Source organism: Muscardinus avellanarius (assembly GCF_963383645.1).
Source record: "Muscardinus avellanarius genome assembly, chromosome: 1".
In the NCBI taxonomy this organism is placed as follows: Eukaryota; Metazoa; Chordata; class Mammalia; order Rodentia; family Gliridae; genus Muscardinus; species Muscardinus avellanarius.
Genome location: NC_137786.1, coordinates 197,183,282 through 197,208,535, shown reverse-complemented (window position 1 = coordinate 197,208,535; position 25,254 = coordinate 197,183,282). Strand labels below are relative to the sequence as shown.

The window sequence follows — 25,254 nt, the reverse complement described above, 5'->3', positions numbered from 1 at the left end:
CAATAAAAGGAAGAGATAAGAACTAGACAGTATTAAAGTCAGAGAGTATTAGAAGGATCACAGGCAAGGTGGGTACTAAACAGATCTTTAAGCCATTTTCCCCTTCCAGAAACTGTTTCAGACCCTTTCTCTGGAATGTAACTCTTTTATCATGGATTTCTCTGAAACTTTATTCTTATTTCCCTAAATATACCTCTTATATTTCCCTAAAACATAGATCTTTAAAAACAATTTGGAAGATAATTCTAGAAAAATGGTGCGTAAATGAAGTGAATGAAAAGAACTTGACATATTCATGAACGAAGTGTCATGGCTTAAATGGTAGGTTATACTACAAGACAGCCAGGTAACTATTTAGGGCACCAGATTATAAGAAGTCTTCAGAAAATAGTTATGAAACATACTATGTCTTCACTTGTTTAATGACCTGAATAGAAACTATGTTCATTTTTTATTTATTTAAAAATATTGGTGCATTGCCGGGCGTGGTGGCGCACGCTTGTAATCCCCGCGCTTGGGAGGCAGAGACAGGAGGATCGCGCAGGTTCGAAGCCAGCCGCGCACGCTGGCTTAGGAGACCCTGTTTCCAAATAAAAATGTAAAAATAGGTCTGGGAGTGTAGCCCGGAGGTAGAAGGGCTTCCAGGAACCCCAGTGCCACCAAAAAAAAAAAAAAAAATATTGGTGCATCGTAGCCATACATCTTAATGGAGTACAAGATGGTAGAGTCATATATGCATACATCATTCATTTAGCCAATTCCCATTTCCTCCTCCCTCCGGCCTCCTCATGTTTGGCTTAGTGATTGACTTTTATATGTTTATGAGTGTACATCATGTACATTAGGAAATTTCTCTCTTCCAATATCCCATTACTCTCAGTTAGTTGCCTTATTTGCTCATCTATAATTTTTCCTTCTTCATCTAGAGAGTTCCTCCTTTGACTCATTTTCTCCCTAGCTTCCATATATTAGGGAGAGCATCTGATTTCTTACTTGTTGGGATTGACTAATCTCACTTGGCATAATGTTCTCCATTTTCACTATTTCCCTGTAAATGACATAATTTTGTTCTTCTTATGGCTTAGTAGAATTTCATTGTGTACATATTCCAGTTTTGTAATCCATTCTTCTTGGCAGGTTTTATAATTTGGCAATTATGAATTGTGTGGCTATGAACACAGATACACATGGATTAGTTTGGTAGTTTGGTTTCCTTTCTTTTGGGTAGATACCCAGAAGTGGTATTGCTTAATAATATGGTAGGTTCATTCTCATTCTTCTGAGGATCTTCCATACTGTTTTCCAAAGTGGTTGCACTAATTTGCAATTCCCCAACAGTGTATTAGAGTCCTCAGTTCTCCATATCATTGCCAACATTTGTTGTTGTTTGTGTTTTTAATGATTGCCATTCTAGTTGGAGTTAGGTGAAATTTAAGGGTAGCTTTGATTGCCATCTATCTGATTGCTAACGATGTTGAGCATTTTTTCATAGATTTATTGGCCACTTAAATTTCTCCTTCTGTGAAGTGTCTACTTAGTTCATTTTTAAAGTGTACCATCAGTAATCTTTATTCAGCAAACTTATACAGGTACCTATAGAACTTAGGCCCTGCTATTCCCAGTGCATGTATCTGTGATCAAATCAATACACTGCATGCATTGGTCCAAATACAAATTTCACCCACTCAAAGGCCAGAGTAGGAGAAAAGAACCTTTAACAAAATAAGACTATTGTATAAATTATCAACTACATTTACCCTTTTGTCTTCAATTTCCAATTCAAGACCTGTCTTTCTGAGATTTAGCTGAAATGTTTTTCTTCTTTCCTGTGGCAAAATAGATAAATTAAGACACTAAAGATCCTTTGTTTTATATGTTCAGTAATAGGCAAACTCAATACACAATGACTGGCCTCCGGATGTTCTCTGTCCCTCTCATGCTTGTATATATAAAAGTGCAGTATGTAATATCCTCATCTTAATACTTGTGTTGCTTTTTACCTGAACTATAATTGACAGAACTATAAAAGTACAATATATTTAGTAATCTCTAAGAAATATGTAGCCCCTCTACTTGAAGAAATGTACAAAACTTTACTGAATAACTTAATTTTTAAAAAGACCCTCAAAAACAGAGAAACATATCATGCTCCTAGTTAGAAAGGCTCAATATTACAAAGATTAGTAGCCTTAAAATAAGTTTTAAATTGAATAAAATTATAAGCCCAAATTTCATGACTTTTTTCTTTTTTTCTTTTTTTTTTTTGGTGGTACTGGGGTTCCTGGAAACCCTTCTACCTCCGGGCTATACTCCCAGACACCTGTTTTTTATATTTTTATTTGGAAACAGGGTCTCTTAAGCCAGCACGGCTGGCTTCGAACCTGCACGATCCTCCTGTCTCCACCTCCCAAGCATGGGGATTACAAGCGTGCACCACCACTCCCGGCCAATTTCATGGCTTTTTGATCTTGAAGGATAAATTGCTTCACTTAGTAGAGATAAAAGTAAATTTTACACTAGATTGTGAACAATAATTACTGTGAAATTTAAAATAATATATAGATGATCAAATTATTTTGTCATTAATTACTATTTAAGAGAGAAAAATTTCAAAGTAGTAAATTTGGGGGGATAGGGGGTATTGGGGATTGATCCCAGGGGCATTCTATCCTCAAGCCATACCCCAATCCTTTTTACTTTTTATTTTGGCACAGATACTTGCTAAGTTGCTGAGACTTGTATTGAACTTTCTGAAGTAAATAAGTTTGTATATACACATATATGCCTGTCACATATAGATTAACTAATTCATTCATTAAATATTGAGTATTTATTGGGCATCCATTATACCCTAAACATCACTCCTGGCATCTGGGTATATAGCAATGAACAAGATCAAGTGCTTAGCCTCATGAATTTAATTTGTGGGGCAGAGATGGTAAACAAGTAAAATAAATTAATGATTTAAGTTCAGTTCAGAATGTGCTGAATGAAAACATTATAGAATCAGGAACAGGGCACAATATGAAGATTATTTCAAATCAGTTGGATTAGTCACACATTTTCAAAATGAAAACTTTGTACAAAAGTGAATATTATACTCAGAAACACTTCTCGTATTTTCAGTCACATTTAATATTTAAGATCAGCTATGTAAAAATATATATTAGACTGCCTGTAATCCCAATATTTTGGAGGAAGAGACGGGAGATTCACAGGTGCAAGACCAGCTCAGGCAACCTAAAAAGACTGTTTCAAAATAAACAGTAAAAATGCCTGAGGGTATAACTCAGAGGTAGAATGCCCCTGGGTTCAATCCCCAGTACCAAAGTGGGAAAGAAGGAATCAGCCACTTGGATGGATAAGAAAAAGAAGTTAGTCTCCAAAATATCAAAAAAATTTAACTTAAACATAATTATCAGGATGGTTATTTTGAATTCTTATCAGTTTTAGCTTTTAGGCAAATTTCAGAGGACTATCACATTTACAATCTAACATGAATATCTGTATCAAAGTATAGAGTGTATATCTTTTTATTATTCCCATTTCTCTCAGATAAGCATTTACCTTCTTTAATTCTCCATCTTTCTTTATGTCATCAACATAGGAAAGTACAAAATCAATTTGCCTTATCCCATCTCGGAAGAAAATAGAATCTTTGCTTTGTTCACTTTTTTGAAACTGCAGAAGACAAATGATAAAATTTTAAATTATTGTTTATTCTGAAATAGCAGAAACATAAATGACATAACCTAAAACTTGATCATCACCTATTTTTTCAGTCATGAAATGAAAAGTCAAAACAAATAACCAGCGTTTTCATCAACATAAGAGTACACTCTGTTATAAAGTGAAATTCTCTTAAGGGGATTAGAAAATAAAGACTCAGAATAAGGTTAAGCATATTTACTACATTATGAACAACCATGTTGCAATTATACCAAAATATAAAATTACCATATGTATACATTGACATTCTAATGCATATTTAGAGAGAGGCTTACTACCCTTAATAAACAATATGCCAATTAGTACACTAAATAACTCATGCTTATAAACCTTTTTAGTGTATGAATTACTAATTAATAGAAGCTTACTGTAAGAAAATAAACTTATTAATATTTTCAAATGTTTTCATATAATTGTCATTTATTATTTAAACTTTTAAAGTATTAAAATGAAAACAAGGTACAGTTAAAAATTAGGAAGCAGGTAGCTTGCTAGCTGGCCTCACTGCAAGTTGTCATGCAAATTTTCCTTCAAAATAAATTTATTAGGTGAGCTACAATCTTTTGTTTCACTTTGTATGAATTCTATCAATGTAATAATCAAACTTACAAATTCAGTTTTTACATGTTATATAATTCATTAATTTCTTCCCTTTCAAAACAGTAAAATTACTAGAAAACTTCTGAAGAAAAAGATTTCATGTTGGATCTAGTTTATCTTCTTCACAGCTTCCATGTAATATTTAATATGTAATACTTGTGAGTATAAGTGATAATCATGTGATTACATGTGATAGCTTGTATGTGATACTTATAATTATGTAGATATATTATATAGTGGAATTAGTGAGACAACTTTACAATTGCTTTAGCTAAATTGTGAATGAGGAGCTAGATAGCTGCATTTTTTTTTACAACTGGTATTTCCATTAGTTTATAAGTTTCTTTTATGGTACTCTATGTCATTTGTTTCAGTCAAATCAGGCCAGACAAGCCTCCATAAGAGACAATGGATGTATGTCAGTTATGTACAAATAAGACAAAAATTTCAGGTTGTTATTTGTGGTTTATGAACAGAGTAACTATTTACATGTGAGTGGAGAGTTTATATGTCCCAGAAAAAATGTACAGGAGAAAATGAGTAAAAAGAAAAGCAAAGAAAAAACACTTAAGGAGTCCAGAAATTAACTATCAAATATAGTAACCCAAATGTTGTGTCTGAGTTCTCAGCACACTATCCAAAGGATACATAATCATCTCCTTTTTCCTATAAGATGAAGATACTCAAACTGCTATCATTCTATAGTTAGATTGTAAGTCAGTCAAAAGAAATAGAAAACAAAACAAAAAATCATTGGCAATTTATAATTATGATAACATTAGTCTATCTTATGAAATTCACCAAAATTTATGAAAATCAGATGGGGCAGAAAAAATTAACTAGACTAAGTTTACTCAAAATACAAAATCAAAGGAGAGTATAAATCTGTGACAGACAATTGTATGGTAGACATTTCTTATATGACTAATAGTTTTACAAGTGTTCATGATAAGCTAAATTTTAGGTCCATAAAGACCAGTTCTGATGATAGATGATTTTCACATAGAATAAAATAATCACACTCACATTATTTGACAATTATGGAATTGAAGAAGTAGCTAAAAGAATAGTGACTCCAATTATTTGTTTCAACATGCAATAAAAATGGGTATATACTTTCTCCTGAAAGCCAATGGCTGACTAAAAAGTAAATAAATAAATAAAAAAACCAATTTCTATCAATTATGTCAAGCTCTAATTACAATTAGAAAAAATTTAAACATACAAAGAAATTGTATCTTTGTACATTGCCATGAGGTAAGTGTTTTAGGATTAACAAAAAATGATTAAAGTTAACTAGGACATAAAAACTTGTAGTTTATTACTTATGACTGAATACTATCGAAAGATATCATGCTTTTGTTTGCCGAAATTGTGACATAAAATTCATATTATAGAGTATGTGTGTTTGTGTTTATATTTTGTTCTTAGAAATGCCTATTATTAAGCAAATATCTGGGTGGCTTCTCTTTGAACAATGTAGTTATTAGAAGGTTTACAAACCTATATTTATGATCAGGGTTCATAAACCTCTGATATTATATAAGTTGTATGTGTGTGTTTGTACATTTTTAGAAAAAGAGTTCAAACATCTAGTAAGATCCAAAAAAAGTTAAGAGTGACCTTTTTAAGTGTTAATTGCCTAGGAATTAATCATAAGGTCACTTCAAATTAATAATATTCACTGAAGAAAAATGATCTAGGCTATTGCTGAGCCATCCAGAGCATAAGCAGCATCACACAGCACCATTTTACCATGAGACGCCGCTTCAGGAACAAATTGAATCTCTTTGCAGGCTGTGAAGCAACCAGTAGAGAGTTAGCAAATCCTGGCCAGTGTAAAGATTGCCTCAAACTGACATGCAAATAAATATGATTACTCTGTGAATGTTTATGTGTGTATGTTAAGCTGGAGGGTAGAAGAGGTTAGCAAGAAGAAAAGAGAAAAAATAAGAAGAAAACAATAAAAATAAAGAAAAGAAAAGGGAGACTTCAAGGTAAATTTCTGTAAATTCTTTATAAAGTAACTTTAAGAAATAAATATTTGTAGAACTGAATTAAGAAAGAAAAGATAAAGTACTCAATAACTAAAATGTAGAAATAATAAAAATATAAGTAAAATAGATATTCAGTTACATATGCCTCCATATGTAAGACAAAGAAAGCAAAATATTAATTGTATATACTGGAGTGAAAGATGGTATAAAAATTTACCCAGGGTTTATTTTTTTAAAGTATTTCATGACCTCTCAAAATACTACAAAAAGAAAAATTCATTTGATTATTTAAATGCTGAATTGTTTCCAATCTTCTGTTCTTTTGGTCATTATTTAAAATACCAATTAATGATACTGAGGAGTAGTATAGATAGGGAAGATAGTGGTTGTATTTCTAGTCTTTTGAAGAACCTTCATTCTGATCTTTATAGTAGTTGTAACAACTAACACTCCCACCAAAAATATATGCGTTCCCATATTGCCAAAAGAATTAAAGTCAGAATACTACACTGATATATACATAGCTATGTTTATAGCAGCACAAGTCTCAATGACCAAGTTATGGAATCAACCAACAGATGAATGGATAAAGAGAATGTGGGACATACACACAATAGAATCTTAGCCGTAAAAAAGAATAAAATTGTCATTTGCCAGAAGAGAGATGTAACTTGAGAATATTATGCTAAGTGAGATTAGCCTGTCTCAGAGAATCAAGGGTGGTATGTTTTCTCTCATATCCTCTTCGGATAAATGAAGAAACAGACCAGTAGAAAAATGAAAAAAAAAATTGGGGATAAAAGTGGGGAGGGGAAAAAAGGAAACTTGATGAAGTGAACACTTCAAATAATGCTGTCTATATATGAAGGTGTGACTACCAATCTCACTAACATCTAAGAAACGAGGAAAAAGTGCATGGGGTCCAGGAGGATCACACCCAGTGCTGGATGCGTGTCTGTTTGCATCACATTGAATCTCACCCTGATACATAGTTAAAATGCACCAATACAAATAGGTATCATAGAAAACAAATAGAGTACCAAGGAAATTTCCTTAAAATATCTGAAATAATAAATAAATAATAAATAAAAATACTAAATAATAATTAAATATTAAATAATAATTAAATAGTAAATAAAATATTAAATAATTAAAAGAAAAGAGAATCTATCACATAACAAGGCCAGTATTGTACATATTCTGTAGTGTCATGAAAGGATAAATAATCTGTTAAAATTTAGTTAAAGGAGTTCAGCTACTGACATGAAAAGTTTTTCTTCAACTGTTCTTTTCCTAGAACAGGCTGATAAGCTTAAGCAACTGGACTGCTGGAGTGAAAATTCTTGTTTTGTCAAGTAATGAGAAGAAGATCCCATATAGACAGAAGCCATGTAGTTATTGCAGAAAGTTTATCTTAAAACTATATTCTTTTGTTGATCTGAAATTTTCACATTAGCACTTTGATTTTCTTGGCATTTTACTTGAGATTCACTTGTTACTGTGTTTCTCATATGTTTTTCTTAAAATTCATTACAGAACCGTTAAAAGAAATAATAGTTGTACACTAAGAGCCATGCAGGAACACATAATTACCTTCAGGGGTTAACAAATGTTAACCCCTAAAGCTGGGCATGGTGGTGCAGGCTTGTAATCCCAGCATTTGGGAGGCTGAGACTGGAGGATGGAGTTCACGGACAGCCTCAGCTACTTAGTGAGGCCCTTTGCAACTCAGTGAGACCCTTTTTCAAAATAAAGAATAAAAAATAGGGCTGGGGGTGTAGCTTGGAGGTTGAATGCCCTGGGTTCCATCTCTAGTACTGCCAAAAAAAAAAAAAAAAACAAAAAACAAAAACAAAACAAAACAACAAAAAAAAAAAACAAAAACGAAAAAAGAAAAAAGAAAAAAGAAAAAGAGAAAGAGAAAGAAAAAATAACAAAGAATAAAAAATAGGGCTAGGAGTATAGCTCAGAGGTAGAATGCCCCTGGGTTCCACCCCCAGTACCGCCAAAAAAAAAAAAAAAAAAAAAAAAGTTACACCCAAAGGATCTCAGACTTAAACATCAAATATAAAACTAAAAAAAAAAAAAAAAAAAAAAAATTGAGAAGATAGAAAATATCCTTTACTTTGACGTAAGCGAATATTTCCTAAAGCATAGGTCATGAAAGAAAAAAAAAGATGAGAAATTGAACTTCAAACATTTTTCAGTTTCTATTCTTGTAATCCCCCCGCTTGGGAGGTGGAGACAGGAGGATCACGCAGGTTCGAAACCAGCCTCACTGGCTTAAGAGACCCTGTTTCCAAATAAAAATATAAAATAGGTCTGGGAGTGTAGCCTGGAGGTAGAAGCGTAGAAGGGTTTCCATGAACCCCAGTACCACCAAAAAAAAAAAAAAAAAAAAAAAGGAAATAATAGGTTGAGAGAAAATTACTTTCACAAATACACCGGAAAAAAAGTTTTGCATGTAGACTATACAAACATTATTTATTTATTTATTTATTTACTTACTTATTTATTTATTTACGGGTCTGGGGATGGAACCCAGGGGCATTCGACCTCTGAGCTACATCCCCTGCCTTATTTTTTATTCTTTATTTTGAAACAGGGTCTCACTAAGTTGCAGAGGGCCTCACTAAGTAGCTGAGGCTGTCCAAGTGTGAACCGTGATCCTCCAGTCTCAGAATCCCAAATGCTGGGATTACAAGCTTGTGCCACCACACCCAGCTATTTATTTATTTTTGAAACAGGGTTTTGCTAAGTTGTTGAGTCTGGCCTTGAACTTGCGATATACTCCTGTCTTAGCCTCCCAATCACTGGGATTACTGGAGTACACCACCATGCCCAGTTTACAAAGTTCTTTAAAGATAAATAAATGTCTAATATGCCCACCAATAGCAGAGAATATCATTATTCATCACAAAAATGAATAATCACTCACAACCTCCACCCCACCTTTAGAATTACTAAAATTAAAAAACTGTAGATATTAAATGCTGGTGATGATATCAAGCAATTAGAACTCTGATACACTAGTAGTAGGAATAAAAAATAACAACCACTGTTTTTACTTAATTTATAATTTCTAGTATTAGGGATTGAACCAAGGGCATTCTAATTCAGAGCTAAATTCCCAGCTCTTTTTATTTTTTATTATGAAATAGTCTCACTAAGTTCCTGAAGCTGGCCTCAAACCTATTATTCTCCTGTCTCAGCCATCAAATACTGTAATTAAAGGCATGTGTAACCATGCCATGCTAATGCAAACCACTTTCAAAAATAGTTAGGCAGAAAAGCTACATGTGTAATTTATATATGTCCCAGAAATTCTTCTCTTAGGAAATTACGTGAGAAAAGAAAGTATGCATCTATGCAAACATTTCTTATATGATTATATGAATGTTCTTAACATTTCTATTCTTAATGGGTCAGAAAATGAGAAAAACACAAACATATAGTTGGATGGATAAATGCATTTTGGTTTCTTCATACAGTGGAATACTAGTTAGCAGAAACACACAAAAAAATTGACAAGTATGTGGAACAAGAATTATCTTACTGTTATCATTTAAAGTTTACCTGAGCCAGATGTGGTGGCATACACCTTTGATCTACTACTTGGGAAACTGAGACAGGAGAATCAAAGGTTTGTGGACAGGCTCAAAATAAGGCCTCAACTTAGTGAGGCCTTCTTCAACTTAGTGAGATCCCATTTAAAAATAGAAAATTAATAGGGCTGGAGGTATAATATAGAGGTAGAATGCCACTGGGTTCAATTCCTAGGACCATAAAAAAACGAGGATTACATAAGCCTCAGAAACATAGGCTGAGTACATGCCAGAAGCCAGGCATAAAATAGTACATACTGTGTAAATTCATTTAAATGCCACATTAAATAAAAAAAAAATAGTGGTCTAGGGTAGAGATGAAACAGTAAAAGAGATTTTTGAGCAATCAAAATAAATCTCCTATGTCTTTTGTTTGCTAAAACTCCTTAAGCTGTAAAATTAAAATATGTGAGCCAGGCATGCTGGTGCATGCTTATAATCCCAGTACTTGGGCAGCTGAGACAGGAGGATCCAAGTTGGTTGCCAGCTTCAGCTACTTAGTGAGGCCCGCCACAACTTAGTGAGACCCTGTTTCAAAATAAAAGAATAAAATATAGGGCTGGAGGTGTAGCTCGGAGTTAGAATGCCCCTGAGTTCAATGCCCAGCATTGAATATTTGTGTCTTTTATTATATTTAATACTAATCATAAAGATAGTATTATTAAAGTGTTCTCCAATGAACAGCTAGGAAGATGAATCATCTATAGCTTGAGTTATGAAAAACAGTAATTATATATATATATATATATATATTTTTTTTTTTTTTTTTTGGTGTGTGTGTGTGGGGGGGGGGGTACTATGGATTGGAGCCCAGGGGCCTTCTACCTCTGAGGTACACCCCCAGCCCTAGTTTTTATTTTATTTTGAAACAGGGTCTCGCTGAGTTCCAAAGGGTCTAAGTAGTAGCTGAGGCTGTCCTTGAACCGCAATCCTCCCATCTCAGCCTCCCAAATGCTGGGATTACAAGCGTGCACCACCACACCTGGCCAAATAATTATATTTTAAGAAAGATTATTCTCAAGATGTTTTTTTGACATCCAAGTGCTATAAATTGCATATTTAACTCTAAAGTTCAGGAGAGATATTTACAATAGAAACTAGTATTTGAGAGTTGATGGCATGCTGATTATATGTTTATATAGCAAGAAAATTAGATGAAATCAATAGGAGACAAAATGAAGGTGCCTATGTCTTTGAATAATAATACATAAATATATATGAATCACTTAATTATATATATGAGTCATATATATGATGGTTTTACACGTGTGTGTGTGTGTGTGTGTGTGTGTGTGTGTGTGTGTTGGTACTGAGGATTGAGGATTGAACCCTGGGGTGTTCTACCTCTGAGATACACCCTTAGCCCTTTATATTTTGTATTTTTAAATAGGATACCCCTAAGTTGCCGAGTGTTTCACTAAGCTGCTAAGGCTGACCTTGAATCTGCAATCTTCATATCTCAGACCTCAAGTACTGAGATTATAGGCATGTGCCACCACACCTGGCTGAATCAATTATAAATACTTTGCCTTTATTCACACTGATTCTTTCAGATCAGTTTATTGAAAGGTCTCTTCTGATTGGTTTAGGCCTATGCCATTCCAGTCACTAAATATTTGGAATATCATCCCTATACTCATACAAACAAAACCTACACTCCTTTAAAATCTATTAGTGGCCATCCCTCAATGCATGCCTATAATGTGCTTTACAAGTCCCATCATTCCCTCATTAAACTCTAAGTACCTCCCAAATTATTCTTTTCAAACACATGTGGTATGTACACTGTGACTGGTTCTCTTTGGTACAACTGTCTGCATTCTTCGGTATTTCTCTATTTTATGGCTTTAGTGCTCATTTTACAAAATGTAATCATATTGCACAAATAAAATTCTTTTAAAAATAGAAAACATATGACATTAGGAGAAAAGTTAAAAATGGAATAAATTATGAACTTTAGGTAATAATATATGATATGGATTCATTAGTTGTGACAAATTCACCATACTAACATAAGGTGAAACTAACAAGAAAACTTTGGATTGCAAGGTAGTCTATCTACTGTATTCATAATAAAACTAAATCTAAAACTATATCAAAATAAATGTTATTTCAAAAATGAAACATTATTTAATGTTAACAACTATTTAATAAAAATAATGTTCATGTAAAGAATGAAATACTAAAGTCATTTAAGTCACTCAGAATTTAAATTTTAATTATTAGAATATATTACATTAAGTATTTGCAACTTTTATCACAGGCATGGGGATAACAATAATTAAGAAAAGAGCCAGGCATGGTAGTTCACACCGGTAATCCAGTACTTGGGAGGTTAAGACAAGAGGATTGCAGGTTCCAGGGAAGCCTCAGCAATTTTGTGAGAGCTTGTTTCAAATTTATAAAAAAGGGGGGGTGGCTGCAGATATGTCTCAGGTTTAATCCCCCTGGGTTGAATCCCCTGTACCCACCCAATCAAAATAGACAAGAGATAAGAAAAACCTCACTTCTTGACAGGAAAATGGAACATAAATAAATATGTGTGATATGGTAAAATAAACATACAATATAAAAAGTAATATTTCATGTTGATAGAAATGCAAATTTCAACTAAGGTTCTGAGCTAATCAAAATAGCTCTCAATAGGCATGATCTCACTATCAGACAGGCAAAGATCTAAAAGCATGGCAGCACAAGGTTGCCTGGGGCATGGGCAAATAGGAACTTTCATACTTTTGTTAGAAATACAGATATGACTGAGTGTATGTATGCCTCTACCATCTTGTACCCCATCAAGATGTATGAATACAGTGCATCAATAAAAAAGAATAGTGTAAAGCTTAAGTTTGACTTAAAAACTTTTTTATAATTTTTTTATATTTACTGTCCTTTCCTCTTCCTCATAAAACTAAAGTAAAAATGTAAGCATTTTGATTAAAAAAATGCAGACAGGGAAATTTAGCAATATATATCGGGGTTGCACGTGCCTTTATTGATTGTTAGAGAAATCCTATATAGGGAGATACACTGGTATAAGAAGCTTAACACTAATTCTCAGAAGTATTGATAATACCAATATTTGTAACAGCACTGAAATAATAAACCACATTAAAATGATTATTATAGAAGGATTAGAAGAGAGCAAAACAGGAAGAATTTTTTCTCTGAGAATGCTTTATTCCCTAGTTTCACAGGATATAAAAAAGCCAATGAAGCCTTAGATTACATCTTAGTACATCGTTCACATGTACTTGCCCCTTCTAATGATTTAGAACATATCCTATCAATGTATTCTTCTGGTATAATATTTTCCATAATTTTTTTAAAAAGAAACATCAAAGCCTGGCATGGGGGCACATGCTTGTAATCCCAGCATTCAGGAGGCAGAGGCTGGAGGATCGTGGTTCATGGACAGCCTCGGCTACTTACATGAGGCCCTTCACAACTCAGTGAGACCCTGTTTCAAAAATAAAAGAACTAAAAAAAATAGGGCTTAGTGTGTATCTCAGAGGTACTATGCCCCTGGGTTTCATCCCTGGTAGTGTAAAATAAATAAATAAATAAATAAATAAATAAATAAATAAATAAATAAATAGAAGTACCAAAATTATTAAGCATAACTATTTCTTTTTTTTTTTGTGTGGTACTGAGGGTGGAACCCAGGGGCTTTTCTACCCCCAAGCCATACTCCCAGACCTATTTTATACTTTATTTGGAAACAGGGTCTCACTAAGTTACTGAGAGCCTCACTAAGTAGCCGAGGCTGGCTTTGAACCTGTGCTATCCTCCTGTCTCTGCCTCCCAAGCGTGGGGATTACAAGCGTGTGCCACCACGCCTGACTAAGCATCACTATTTCTAAACCTTATTTGATCTATGCTTTTAAAGTTTGGAATCATATCAATGCTTTACATAATCAAAAAAAGAAGAAAAGAAACCAAAATATTTCACTTATTTAATTCAATCAGTAAAATAATCCTCATTCAAAGTACTAAAGATTAGTACCCTAGTGAAAACAAGCCATCCTCTATACTGGAACAGTCAACTCTCTTGCCTCACCTCTTTTTTTTTTTTTTTTTTTTTTGGTGGTACTGGGGTTCCTGGAAGCCCTCCTTCCTCCGGGCTACACTCCCAGACCTATTTTATATTTTTGAAACAGGGTCTTTTACGCCAGCACGGCTGGCTTCGAACCTGCGCGATCCTCCTGTCTCCGCCTCCCAAGCGCGGGGATTACAAGCGTGCGCCACCACGCCCGGCTTGCCTCACCTCTTAAAACATCATTTCTTATTTTTTAAGCAAAAACTGAATAAGTTTAAGTCTCTTTACTAACCTCTTAATTGATATTCAAAATTTTCACATTTAACTTTTTTTTTTTTTTTTTTTTGCACTTCTAGGGATTGAACCCAGGGCCATTCTACCTCCAATCTACATCCTCAGCCCTATTTTTAATTCTTTATTTTGAAACAGAGTCTCACTAAGTTGCAGAAGTCCTCAATAAGTACCAAGTATTTGGATTACAAGTGTGCACCACCATGCCTGGCTCCACATTTCATTTTAAAATACATTGAACTCTTCAGATTTATCCTTATGCATCTCTTTATAGATAAGTGAGGTAACAGAGAAATAATACTGAACTAGGTCTCAGAAAGTTCAGCTCTACTTTAAGTCCTATCCCTTAAACACACTGATAATTTTGACCATGTAATTAACCCTTTAGACTTTTTTTTCATTTTAAACTAGAAATTAGAAAAATGCAAGTGCTATACTTAATAAATCATTTTCAGAATATCTGATGTTATTTTTCCCTACATGAAGTATTTTCTCAAAAGTAATAAATTATCAAATAATGTGGATGAGATCCTGAAAAATAACTGAATTGAGAAAGACAATATTGCTACTGTTGACTAGAAAAACATGCCCCATGTATATTAGTACAAAAAAAGAACAGGTTGCTGCTTACCATTTCTTCTCTGATGAGAGAGATGGTTTCTGTGCTGCTCAGGCTCTGTTGATAGTACAGCAGGGAAGAAATCATGCTGTCAATAAGAGTGTAAATCAAGCATGTGGAGCACTTAAATTTCTACAATGGCTGGCACCCCACAGAATGTACATACTCCTGCGAGCACACCCGCTCACTGCTCAGTAGTCTAGGGAGAGGTTATAGTACAGAGTCATGGAGAAGTAGCTACAAACAAAATTGAACATTTATCCAGACTGAGAGCTCACTTACCTTGTTCTTGGAAAATCACAACCAGCAACTCATTATGACTAAGTGATGCTGAGCCAATCAGTTTTGAAAAAGGCAAATTAAAAGTGCTATAGACATATTTTTAAAAAATTGTGGGGGTATCCTGAAAAGATATTTATGAGAATGCGATAAAGTTTAGTAACAGAATGTGGCATGAAAAAATGGTTATCTCTTTCTGCTCTTAACTAGGACAGAGATAATCTTGAATACATGCTAATTTTCATACTATATGATCCAATATCAGTGATAAGGAAAGCTGAATATCATCTATTATATTAACGTAATATTGAATAATGTGGGGAGAGTTGTGGGAGACAGAGCTTCTGAGTAAATAAATGCTGAAATCCTATTTAACTTATATATGATTCAGTCCTCTTGTGGATAGTGAATAAAGTAACTAGCTAATATATATACATCAGATGAAAAAAGAAGCTAAGGAAAATTTTGGTCATTTCTGAAATAACAGCCTCTCAAAAAATTGTGCAAATAATAAATTTATATGTATTTTTTACTTTCTAGTACCATTTAAAAAATATCCTACAGAAAGTTGTTTTCCTTATAAAAGAGTTATAAAGGAAACCATATAATAAATGTCACAAAAGCAAACAGGCTAGTAAATTTGCAATTTCTCACTTCATAAAAAAATAATTTTGCTTTGATTCCCAAACAAAAATTGTGGTTACATCTTCATTTTGCAAAATGTACAATAAAATAACATGGGTTTCTTCTATTTTGTTCCGAGTATGTCATTATCTCATTTCCTATTGGCCTTACAACTTGGCAAAAGGAAAAATCCATATTTTACATTCCCCTCAGTTGTGGCTGTGTGGCTTTCATGTCTCAGGTAACTCCCTTTGATGACTCCAACCATTAAAGAGCTTAGCAAAATGGTACAAAATGAAATGAAATAAATAAATGGATGAATGACACAAGCTTTCCCTGGTTAAAAAGAAAAGTGTGGCATTATTTAGAGGATCTATAAATTCTCATGGACACTGAGTAGCCAGCCTGAATATTCAGAACATAAGCAGCAATGGTTTAGGGATTGAGACTCAGAAAAACAATCAAAACTTCCTTGTAGGAATCTTTTGATTTTGAATAAACTTCACTGCGTATATTTAAGATATGCAATATGATGTTATAAGATATACACACGGCAAAATGGTTAGTATAAGGGAACAAATTAATATATCCATCATCTCACATAGCTACCGATTCTTATCTCCCACATAACCAGTGGCAACGTAGTTATATTTAAGTAGCAAAAATCTTAAATAAATACATTATTATTAAAAATCATGAATAAATACATATTTATATTTAATAAGATACATCTTAGTAACTGTATTTTTGTTCATCATACTTATCTGATATTTTCTATTTTTCACCTATATCTCCCCATTTCCACTTCCCCCACTTTTTCCGTAGTAATGATGATTTTATTTTCTAGCTCTGTGTAACTGAGATATAGTTCACATATAAATGAAATCATACAAGATATTTATTTCTATATTTGGCCTATTTCATTTATCACAATGTTCTCCAGGTCCAGCCATGACAGAGTAAGAGGCAGGATCTCCTCCATTTTAAAGGATTAACTATATTTCACTGTGGACATATACTACTTTTTCTTTTGTATTCATCTGTCAGTGGACATTTATGTTGTTTATTTTTGGCCTCACAATTAATGCTACATTGATCATGATAATGCAGAAATATTTACAAGGTGGTGATTTTATATTTTTTATAGATATGATCAGAAGGGATGTTGCTGGGGTCATAAAGTAGTTATATTTTTAATTTGTTCAGCACTTTCCATACAGCTTTTCATAAAGACTTTACTAATCTACATTTCCATTCAACACTGTACTATGGCCCCTCTCTCCACATCCTCACTGACATTTGTTATCTCTTACAGGTTTTATAATAGCCATTCTTCTGATATGAAGTCATAGCTCACAATGATTTAAAATTGCACTTCCCTGATGATTACTGAAGTTGATCACATTTTCAAGTGCTTCTCAGCCATTTTTATGTCTTCTCTGAAAAATGTCTGTTTGGTTTCTTTGCTCACTTTTTAAATTTTTAATTGCATTATTTCTTTTTCTGATATTGAGCTATAAGAACATCAATACAGGATATTGACTCCCTTTTCAGATATGTGGTTTGTAATTATTTTTTCAAGTGCATGGATTGCCTTTTTATCTTATGAATTCCTTTGTTGTACAGAACCTTTTTAGTTGGGTGTGACACCATTCACTTATTTTTATTTTTGTGACCTGAGCTTTTGTTGTGATTTCCAAAAAATCACCACCAAGGACAATGTTCAAGAGTTTTTCCTCTATGTTTGGAGTTTCCAGACCTCACATTTTGGCCTTCTATTCATTTTGAGTTGATACATACATGTGACGTGAGACTAATTCATTCATTTGCAGGGAAATCCAGTTTTCCTATTACTAACTGAAGAGAATATACATTTCCTACTGTGTGCTCTTGGCATCCCTGTTGAAACTTATATGACCATATGTTTGTGTTTATATCTGGGCTCTCTATTCTGTTCCATAGGTCTGTTTCTAATTTTATTCCAGTATCTCTATACCATGATCATTATAGCCTTTAATATAATTTTAAGTTAGAAAGACTGATGTCTATAATTTTGCTTTTCTTTTTCAGCATTGCTTTAGCTATTCAGTTTTTGTGTGTGTTTATATATGAATTTTGGGATTTTTTTCTACTTTTTTGAAGAATGAGAATTTCAAAGGGATTTTGTTAAATGTGTATATCATTGTGGGTTGTATGGACAGGTTGACGATATTAATTATTCTCATTTATATCTACATGGTATCTTTCTATTATTTGCATATTCTTCAATTTCTTTTTTCTTCTAAAATACTTTTATTAGTGCATTGTAATTATACATCATAGTGAGATTTAAAATAATAATCTTTTTACAGTTTTCAATGTAAAACCTTTTGCATTTTTTTCCTTTTCTTTTTCTTTTTCTTTTTTTTTTTTTTTTGGTGGTACTGGGGTTCCTGGAAGCCCTTCTACCTTCGGGCTACACTCCCCAGACACTTATTTTTTATATTTTTATTTGGAAACAGGGTCTCTTAAGCTAGCAAGGCTGGCTTCGAACCTGCGTGATTCTCCTATCTCCACCTCCCAAGTGCAGGGATTACAAGCGTGCACCACCACACCCGGTGCATAACCTTTTGAATTCTTAGTTAAGGTTTTCAGGATTTTTTCCTTCATGCTATGACAAATAGTATTTTTATTAATTTATTTTTTCATTTTGGTAATTGTCTATGTATAGAAATGCCACTGAGATTTATATGTTGATTTTGAATCATATAACCTTATTTAATTCATTTATTATTTCTAAAAGTTTGTGTGTGGAATAAATCCCTTCACAAAATGACACCGTATTTGCAGATAACCTAATCCAGTCTTCCATATACTCTAAAGCACCTTCAGATTATGTATACTATCTAGTACAATATTTCTGAATATTTTTGATTCTTGATTCATTCAGTGCATAAATATGGAACCCTCAGATACAAAGGGCCAACTGAATTAAATTTGATTATTTATTGTTTTGTTTAATGTGTTAATTTAATTCAGGTTGGGTCACTTGAACTCGGCATAGTCATTGATAAAATCACACAGCATACTAATAACTCTAACATGAAAAGCTGTCACATACAAGCCTGCACTGGGCTTTTAAAAGTGTTTGGCTGAACCTTATTGTCTTGGATATCAAACCCCAGCATGTCTGAGTTCACTTCACAAGGAAACTCAAAACAAATTCAAACTTATATTTATTCCCTTATAACATCTAGAACTATCTAATATTAAATCTACATGAAACATGGAATTTGCTTTACTTACTAGAAAATAAATAAGTTAGAGGACAAGATGGAATGTAACATGAGAAAATACTGAAATACAAGACTTGACTAATCATAAAAAGTACACTGCTAATCTTGTTTGGTTATTTTGTTTCTTACTCACAAGAAAACTATTTCATATATATTTAACTTACCTCACTTGTATGGATACAGCCCAAATCTTTATTGGCATTTTTTCCTAGATGAAATAAGAAACAGAAAAACATGTTACACTGGCCTATTAATTGACTATGCTTAAAAGCCTAATATGGAGAAAATAGGAACTTAACAAACAAAATTTGAAGTAAAATTACTGGGAGAAAATGTGCAACATTTTCCTGGGGATAATATTGTTCAAAACAAAATCCAAAAATGTCTCACTAAGAACTGTTCATAAGCTAGAGGAAAGTACCAAATACTGAGTTAACTTTATTCATTAAGAATTATGTAATATCCTACACTCAACTCTGATCAATGCACTTATCAGTCCAAAGCCAAAACCACAGAGATAAAATCATCCACAGGGTTGTCCATTGATGTCTTCTAGTTCTCACCCTGTGAGATTTAACAACCTATCTACTTGTTTCGTAGAACTGAAGCAGGGTGGTACAATGAAAGCCATACCAGAGCACTACCATTTTCTAAGTAGGCCTAGCTATTTTTCTGATACACAGATAAATTCATGACTATGTGTTCATTCATTTGGACTGAATATATGTTTAAATAAGTATCTAACACTAAGAATTGTTACATACAGAATTCTAATTTTTATTCTCTACTGATTCCAACTTGGAAAAAGACTGAGAAACACTTATCAAGTCATCTTCTTATACAAAACTTTTTGGAGAGAATATCACAATGTGAACGACATACAATGTTAATACAACTTAAAGGCCATCTACAATAACTAAATTTTTAAGAATCAGTATATATTCAGAAAATACAGAAAATACAAATCTGTCATTTGTATAGCATTTTCACAATCCAAGAAACACAATTAAATTAATGAAACAGTATTAAACATTTGTTAAATAAAATTAATGGTAACTTACACCTGTCCGATTCCTTTTCACAGATTATCCAAATCACTACTCATCAGGAAGAATCATAAGGGTGAGTAGAGTATTGTAGTAAGATAGTTTGAGAGAAAGAGACAGACCACATTCACATGATTTTTACTATAATGTAATATTTATTCTATTTCATTACTGTTGTTAATCTCTTACTATGCCTAATTTATAAATTAAACTTCATCAAGGCATATCATAGGAAAACATATACATATGCTATATATGTATACTATACACTATATAGTATATATAAGATTTAGTACTATCTGTGGTTTCATGCATCCACTGAGGGTCCTGTAATGTACTCTCCACAAATAAGGAGAGGACTACTTGTATCAGGTATATCAACATTCTTTAGCAAACTAAACAATATATTTCATAGTCTCTCTTGCATGAGTACTCAAAGCTCTTGACTATCACATAAATGTCATATCCACATCATAAGGTTTATGTGAACATTAAATGATGTCATGCATGTTCTTGCCACATAGGAGGTCAATGGACATTATTCTTGTTGGTATTGCTATTAGAATATGTTCTGTTTCTTATTAAATTAAAAAGCCATTGTAAATCATTTGGGCTAAGTTTTAGAGTTTCAAAATAAAGTTGAAATAATTTTTGTATTCAGAATTTTGGTTGTAGGGTGTTCTCTAAAAATGCTAATAATTATAAATGACGCATCAAAACTCACCAACTGTAGCTATATCACTTCTTAATATTTTGAGTATAGAATTTATCACATAAAATAACATAAATAAAATGCTCTGAAAATAAACATCATACAAAATCATCATGAAAGGTGGTTTTTTTCCCCCACAAATATTACCTTGACACATAGCTCAGAAATTCACAATATCCAAACTATCTCTAATTGAATTTGTACATAAAATGGAGACTAACATCCTTGTGATATGGACTGGATATGGTTTGAGTGTGTTTCAGAGATTCAAGTACTGAAATCTTGGTCCTTAGTGTGGTAATGTTGACAGAACCATTGCGTGTGGGAGGAGGGGTTGTAGGAGAAAATCAGGCTACTAAGAGTGTCTCTCTTAGAAAAGGCTGATACAGTTTTTGAGGGTCCCCAGTTAGTTTCTATGAGAGTAAGTTTGTATTAAAAGATGAAACCTTGCCTGTGTCTTTTTTACTTCCTGTCTTCTTATATTATATATCCCTCTCTACCCACTAATGCCATGATGCCATCCACCATATTGTAATGTAGCCAGAAGGTCTGCAGGATAAATAGATGGCCCTATTTGTTCTTGGTCTTGCAACCTCCCAAGCTAAGAGATTAATAAACATCTTTTCCTTATAAAGGACTTAGCCTTAGATATTTCATTATAGCAAACTGAAGTAATTTATAATAAATAAGGAAAAATAAAATTCTATAAGTGTTTATTTTCTTAAAGACAAAAAGTCACTACTATACTAAGGATCAATTCATCAAACAAAATATAGTTCCAAGCACAGGTGCAAGCCATACGAAAATTAATAATTCTGTTTTTTATGAAAAGTGGAAAGACTGAAGCACTAATCCCTCCTTTCTCTAATTATTTTTGTTCTGTTAAACATAAAAAAAACTAATTGATAAAACACTTTCAAAATCCTATCTGTAAAATTTTTACTTGGGCATTTAGAAAACTGACAAAATAACCCCTCTGGATTTCCTCTCAACACTACTGGTCCTTCTCTCAAATTTTGAACCTTTAAACTCATTGATTTCTGTCTTTAGAGTGAGCAACTGTTCACTTCTAATGCTGTCATTATACTTCAGAATATGTCAGTTTAGATATTCTCCCTCCAAACCTTGTCTGAAAATTCCTCAGGAGCTCACTTAAATCAGCTGTATCCTTCTCTGAAAAGCTAAATGATTCAAGAGGATGAACTGCTTCTCCCTCTCACACATGCTGCTCATTAACGCAGAAACGCACTATCACATGTTCACACATGCCATAAATTCAGACAAACTTGACTTTCACACTCACTCATGGAGTATAAAGATGTTCTAACTATGCGTAAGCACCCAAAATCCTGTAAAGGCCCATCTGAGGAGGCAGTATTTAAAATTAGCAACCTTAAGTCCGCTTCTTGCTATTTCTTCAACTTCCTTTAAAAAGAGTAGAAATGATTATACTTTACTGTGGGCTAGAAAACAGAGATATGAAGGTTTGATACCAATCACTTTGGATAATCATTAAATTTGTGCTAAAAGTAAAGGTATCCCAAAGACTGAGCTTTGAGTTTTCACTGAAGGCACATTACTAAGAATATACTCTTCAGTGAATCCATAGCCCCAAAATAGCCCTTGCAGTTACCAAATGGTCTTCTCCGTTTACACTCTTACCAGCAGCATAAAATAAAATACAGTCCCCGTGCCAACATAATGTTTCTGTCAACAACAAATCATACATAGGACAATGTTCCCACAAGATTATAATATAGCACAGGCATGGAGAAGGCTGAACCATCTAGCTTTGTTTAAATATACTCTATGAGGTTTCCACATGATGAAATAGCCTAACAATGTATTTCTCAGCATGTATCCCTAAAGTCACAACTGCACACACAATCGAATAATGACATTACTAAAAACAAGTGGCTTTATTAAACCTAATAATGAATGAATATGTAGAGATGCAAGCAACTTTATATTCAACCTTTACACTATCCTTTCCAATACTGACTGTTCATTAATCAACTAAAGCACGAACACCACAAATCACAACTTCCTTCCAATGTCAACCAGTCATTTTAGTATACTTACAGCAACAATGACATTTTATTAGTAGTGTTTTTATTGTACATAACTATTTAAGTGCTCTATTACTTTGTCATTTGAATTTCACTATAAATTAATATATAATGGGAAAATAGGCAATTAGACATCTCTGATTATGTATGTGTTTAATTTCAAAGAAAACAGATTCAGAAATATAACAAATCCCCAAATTATCTCCTTAATTATGTATAAAAGGCAAGATGTTAACTGTATCTCTTAAATCTTATCACACATAAATCATGTTTTAATTCTCTTGTATTTAATCTCCAAAGATGATTTAGGCAAAACACAAAATATAAGATTGAAGCTTATATGGGGGATAAATTATGTTGGCATGTATGCCTCTACCAGCTTGGACCCCATTAAGATGTATGACTATAATTTACCAATAAAAACTTTTTGCAGAAATGAAAATAACTCCTTGGTGCTGTGGATTCTAAAAATGTTTAGCTTTTCTTTGGGCAGCTAATTATAAAAGAAAAAGTTATAATTGTGTGTTAACTCCAGGAAAAAAATGGGGTTTCAAAAAATCCCTTAGATTGTTGATATTATAAAACAGATCACTGTCATAAAACCATAATAATAACAGAGGTTAAACTAGTGAACACAAAGCAATACAATAAGCTAAGTGACTGACATTTTCATTTCACATCTAGAAAATTAAGAGGCCTTGGAGTGTCCTTGTCCATCCTGTCCCTTGGGTCTTGCTGTCACAGTGCCACACCTCTCTGCAGTTTGATTCTGAATCTATGAGCAAATCTGGGCCCAGATATTTGGGCAGGAGGCAGTCACCAGACTCAAACATCAAATTTATAGTATTTGTCAACAGCATCTTTTATTCCCCACCTACATCCAAATCAGATGAGGAGCAAAGATAAATTACAGAGGTGGTACCAAAAACAAAACAAATAAAAACAGGAGGGGGGACCTGAAATAACTTTGGAAAAATGTCCAAAACTTTCTTAGGACGGACTTAATGCTGCATACGACTACATGCTGATGTGATATTAAGTATAGGATCTAGTAAGCCTCATCTTGAGGCGAAATCACACCTTAACTTCAATCAACTGAAAGAAGGCAATGGTTAATCATCGTAATGCTACTTTGAAGTAGTTTTTCTTTCATTAGCCAGAGCATATTTCAACTTATACCATTTTCCTCTCAATCTTTCTTCAGCAAAGACATAAAATTTTGAAACTCTCATAGTTTAATCCTAGACCAATTTTAAGAAAGCACTGAATGTTTTAAATATTGAGGCCGCTGGATTACTAAAATTATAACAGGAAATAATTCTAAGCAAAGGTCATCAAATGAAAATAGGGAAGGGCTTTCAATCTTACATTTATGACAGGTGACTTTTTTTGTACCATCAAAAATTTTTCCTAATATGTTCATGTATTATATCATTTGTCAGGGCTTATCAGTCAAAGCTTAAATTTTTCAGTAGCTTTATTTTCTTCTATCCTCAAAACTCCTGACTGTATTTATTTATTTACTTATTTATTAAATTATTTGTATTAGGGCTTGAACTTGGAGGCACTCTATCTCTGAGCTATGGCCAAGTCCTTTTTCCTCTTTCAAAAAAAATTTTTGAAACACAATCTCAATAAATTACTGCACATTGGCCACAAATCTGCTATTCTCCTGTCTCAGCCTCCCAAGTACTGGGATTACATGCATGTACACAATACTCAGCTTATTTTTTTATTTTTTAAAAGGAGGCATGAGGTAAAAGTGATACCATCTAGCACAAAGAAAAATAACCCACTGAATAGCAGAGATTATTTGCAAATCATATATATCATTAGGGGACTTGAGTCAGACTTTGTACTTATATACAAGGAACTACAAATCAATAATGAAAAGATATGTACCTCAATTTTAATAGGCTAAAGATTTGAATAGATATATCATCAAAAACACATATACATGATGAATAAGCACATAAAATATTGACACATTAATCACTAGGGAAACACAAATCAAAATCACATCAAAATACCAGTTCATAACCAGTAGGATGGTTGTAATAAAAGCATACAAAAAAAGTGTCATGATGTAGACAAACTGGAACTCTTACTATTACTGGTGAGAATGTAAAATGGAACAGACATTTAGAAAATATGTTCAACATGGAGCTGCTACTGATCTAGCAATCCTCCTCCTGGGTATGAAATCCCCAAATAAAATATATATGTTCATACAAAACCTTATATATGCATATTCATAACAGCATTATTCATCATAACAAAAGAGTATAATAATCCAAACAGCCACGACTTTATTAGATATGGTATATCTCCACAATGGAATAATACTTAGCAGTTAAAAGGAGCAATGTGCT

The 25,254-nt window shown here is 33.1% G+C and overlaps 1 protein-coding gene across 1 annotated transcript in view; it reads right to left on the bottom strand.

Moving 5' to 3' along the window:
* The window catches only part of ANO5 (anoctamin 5), a gene marked incomplete at both ends in the record, with an annotated part of 80,025 nt that overhangs the window by 43,182 nt on the left and 11,589 nt on the right, over window positions 1-25,254 (bottom strand). Inside the window, 5 exons of the mRNA XM_080690447.1 lie at window positions 1,758-1,826; window positions 3,568-3,681; window positions 6,085-6,126; window positions 14,890-14,934; window positions 19,220-19,263. Of these exons, the coding sequence (XP_080546573.1) occupies window positions 1,758-1,826; window positions 3,568-3,681; window positions 6,085-6,126; window positions 14,890-14,934; window positions 19,220-19,263 (314 nt within the window). The remainder of the gene's footprint in view (window positions 1-1,757; window positions 1,827-3,567; window positions 3,682-6,084; window positions 6,127-14,889; window positions 14,935-19,219; window positions 19,264-25,254) is intronic.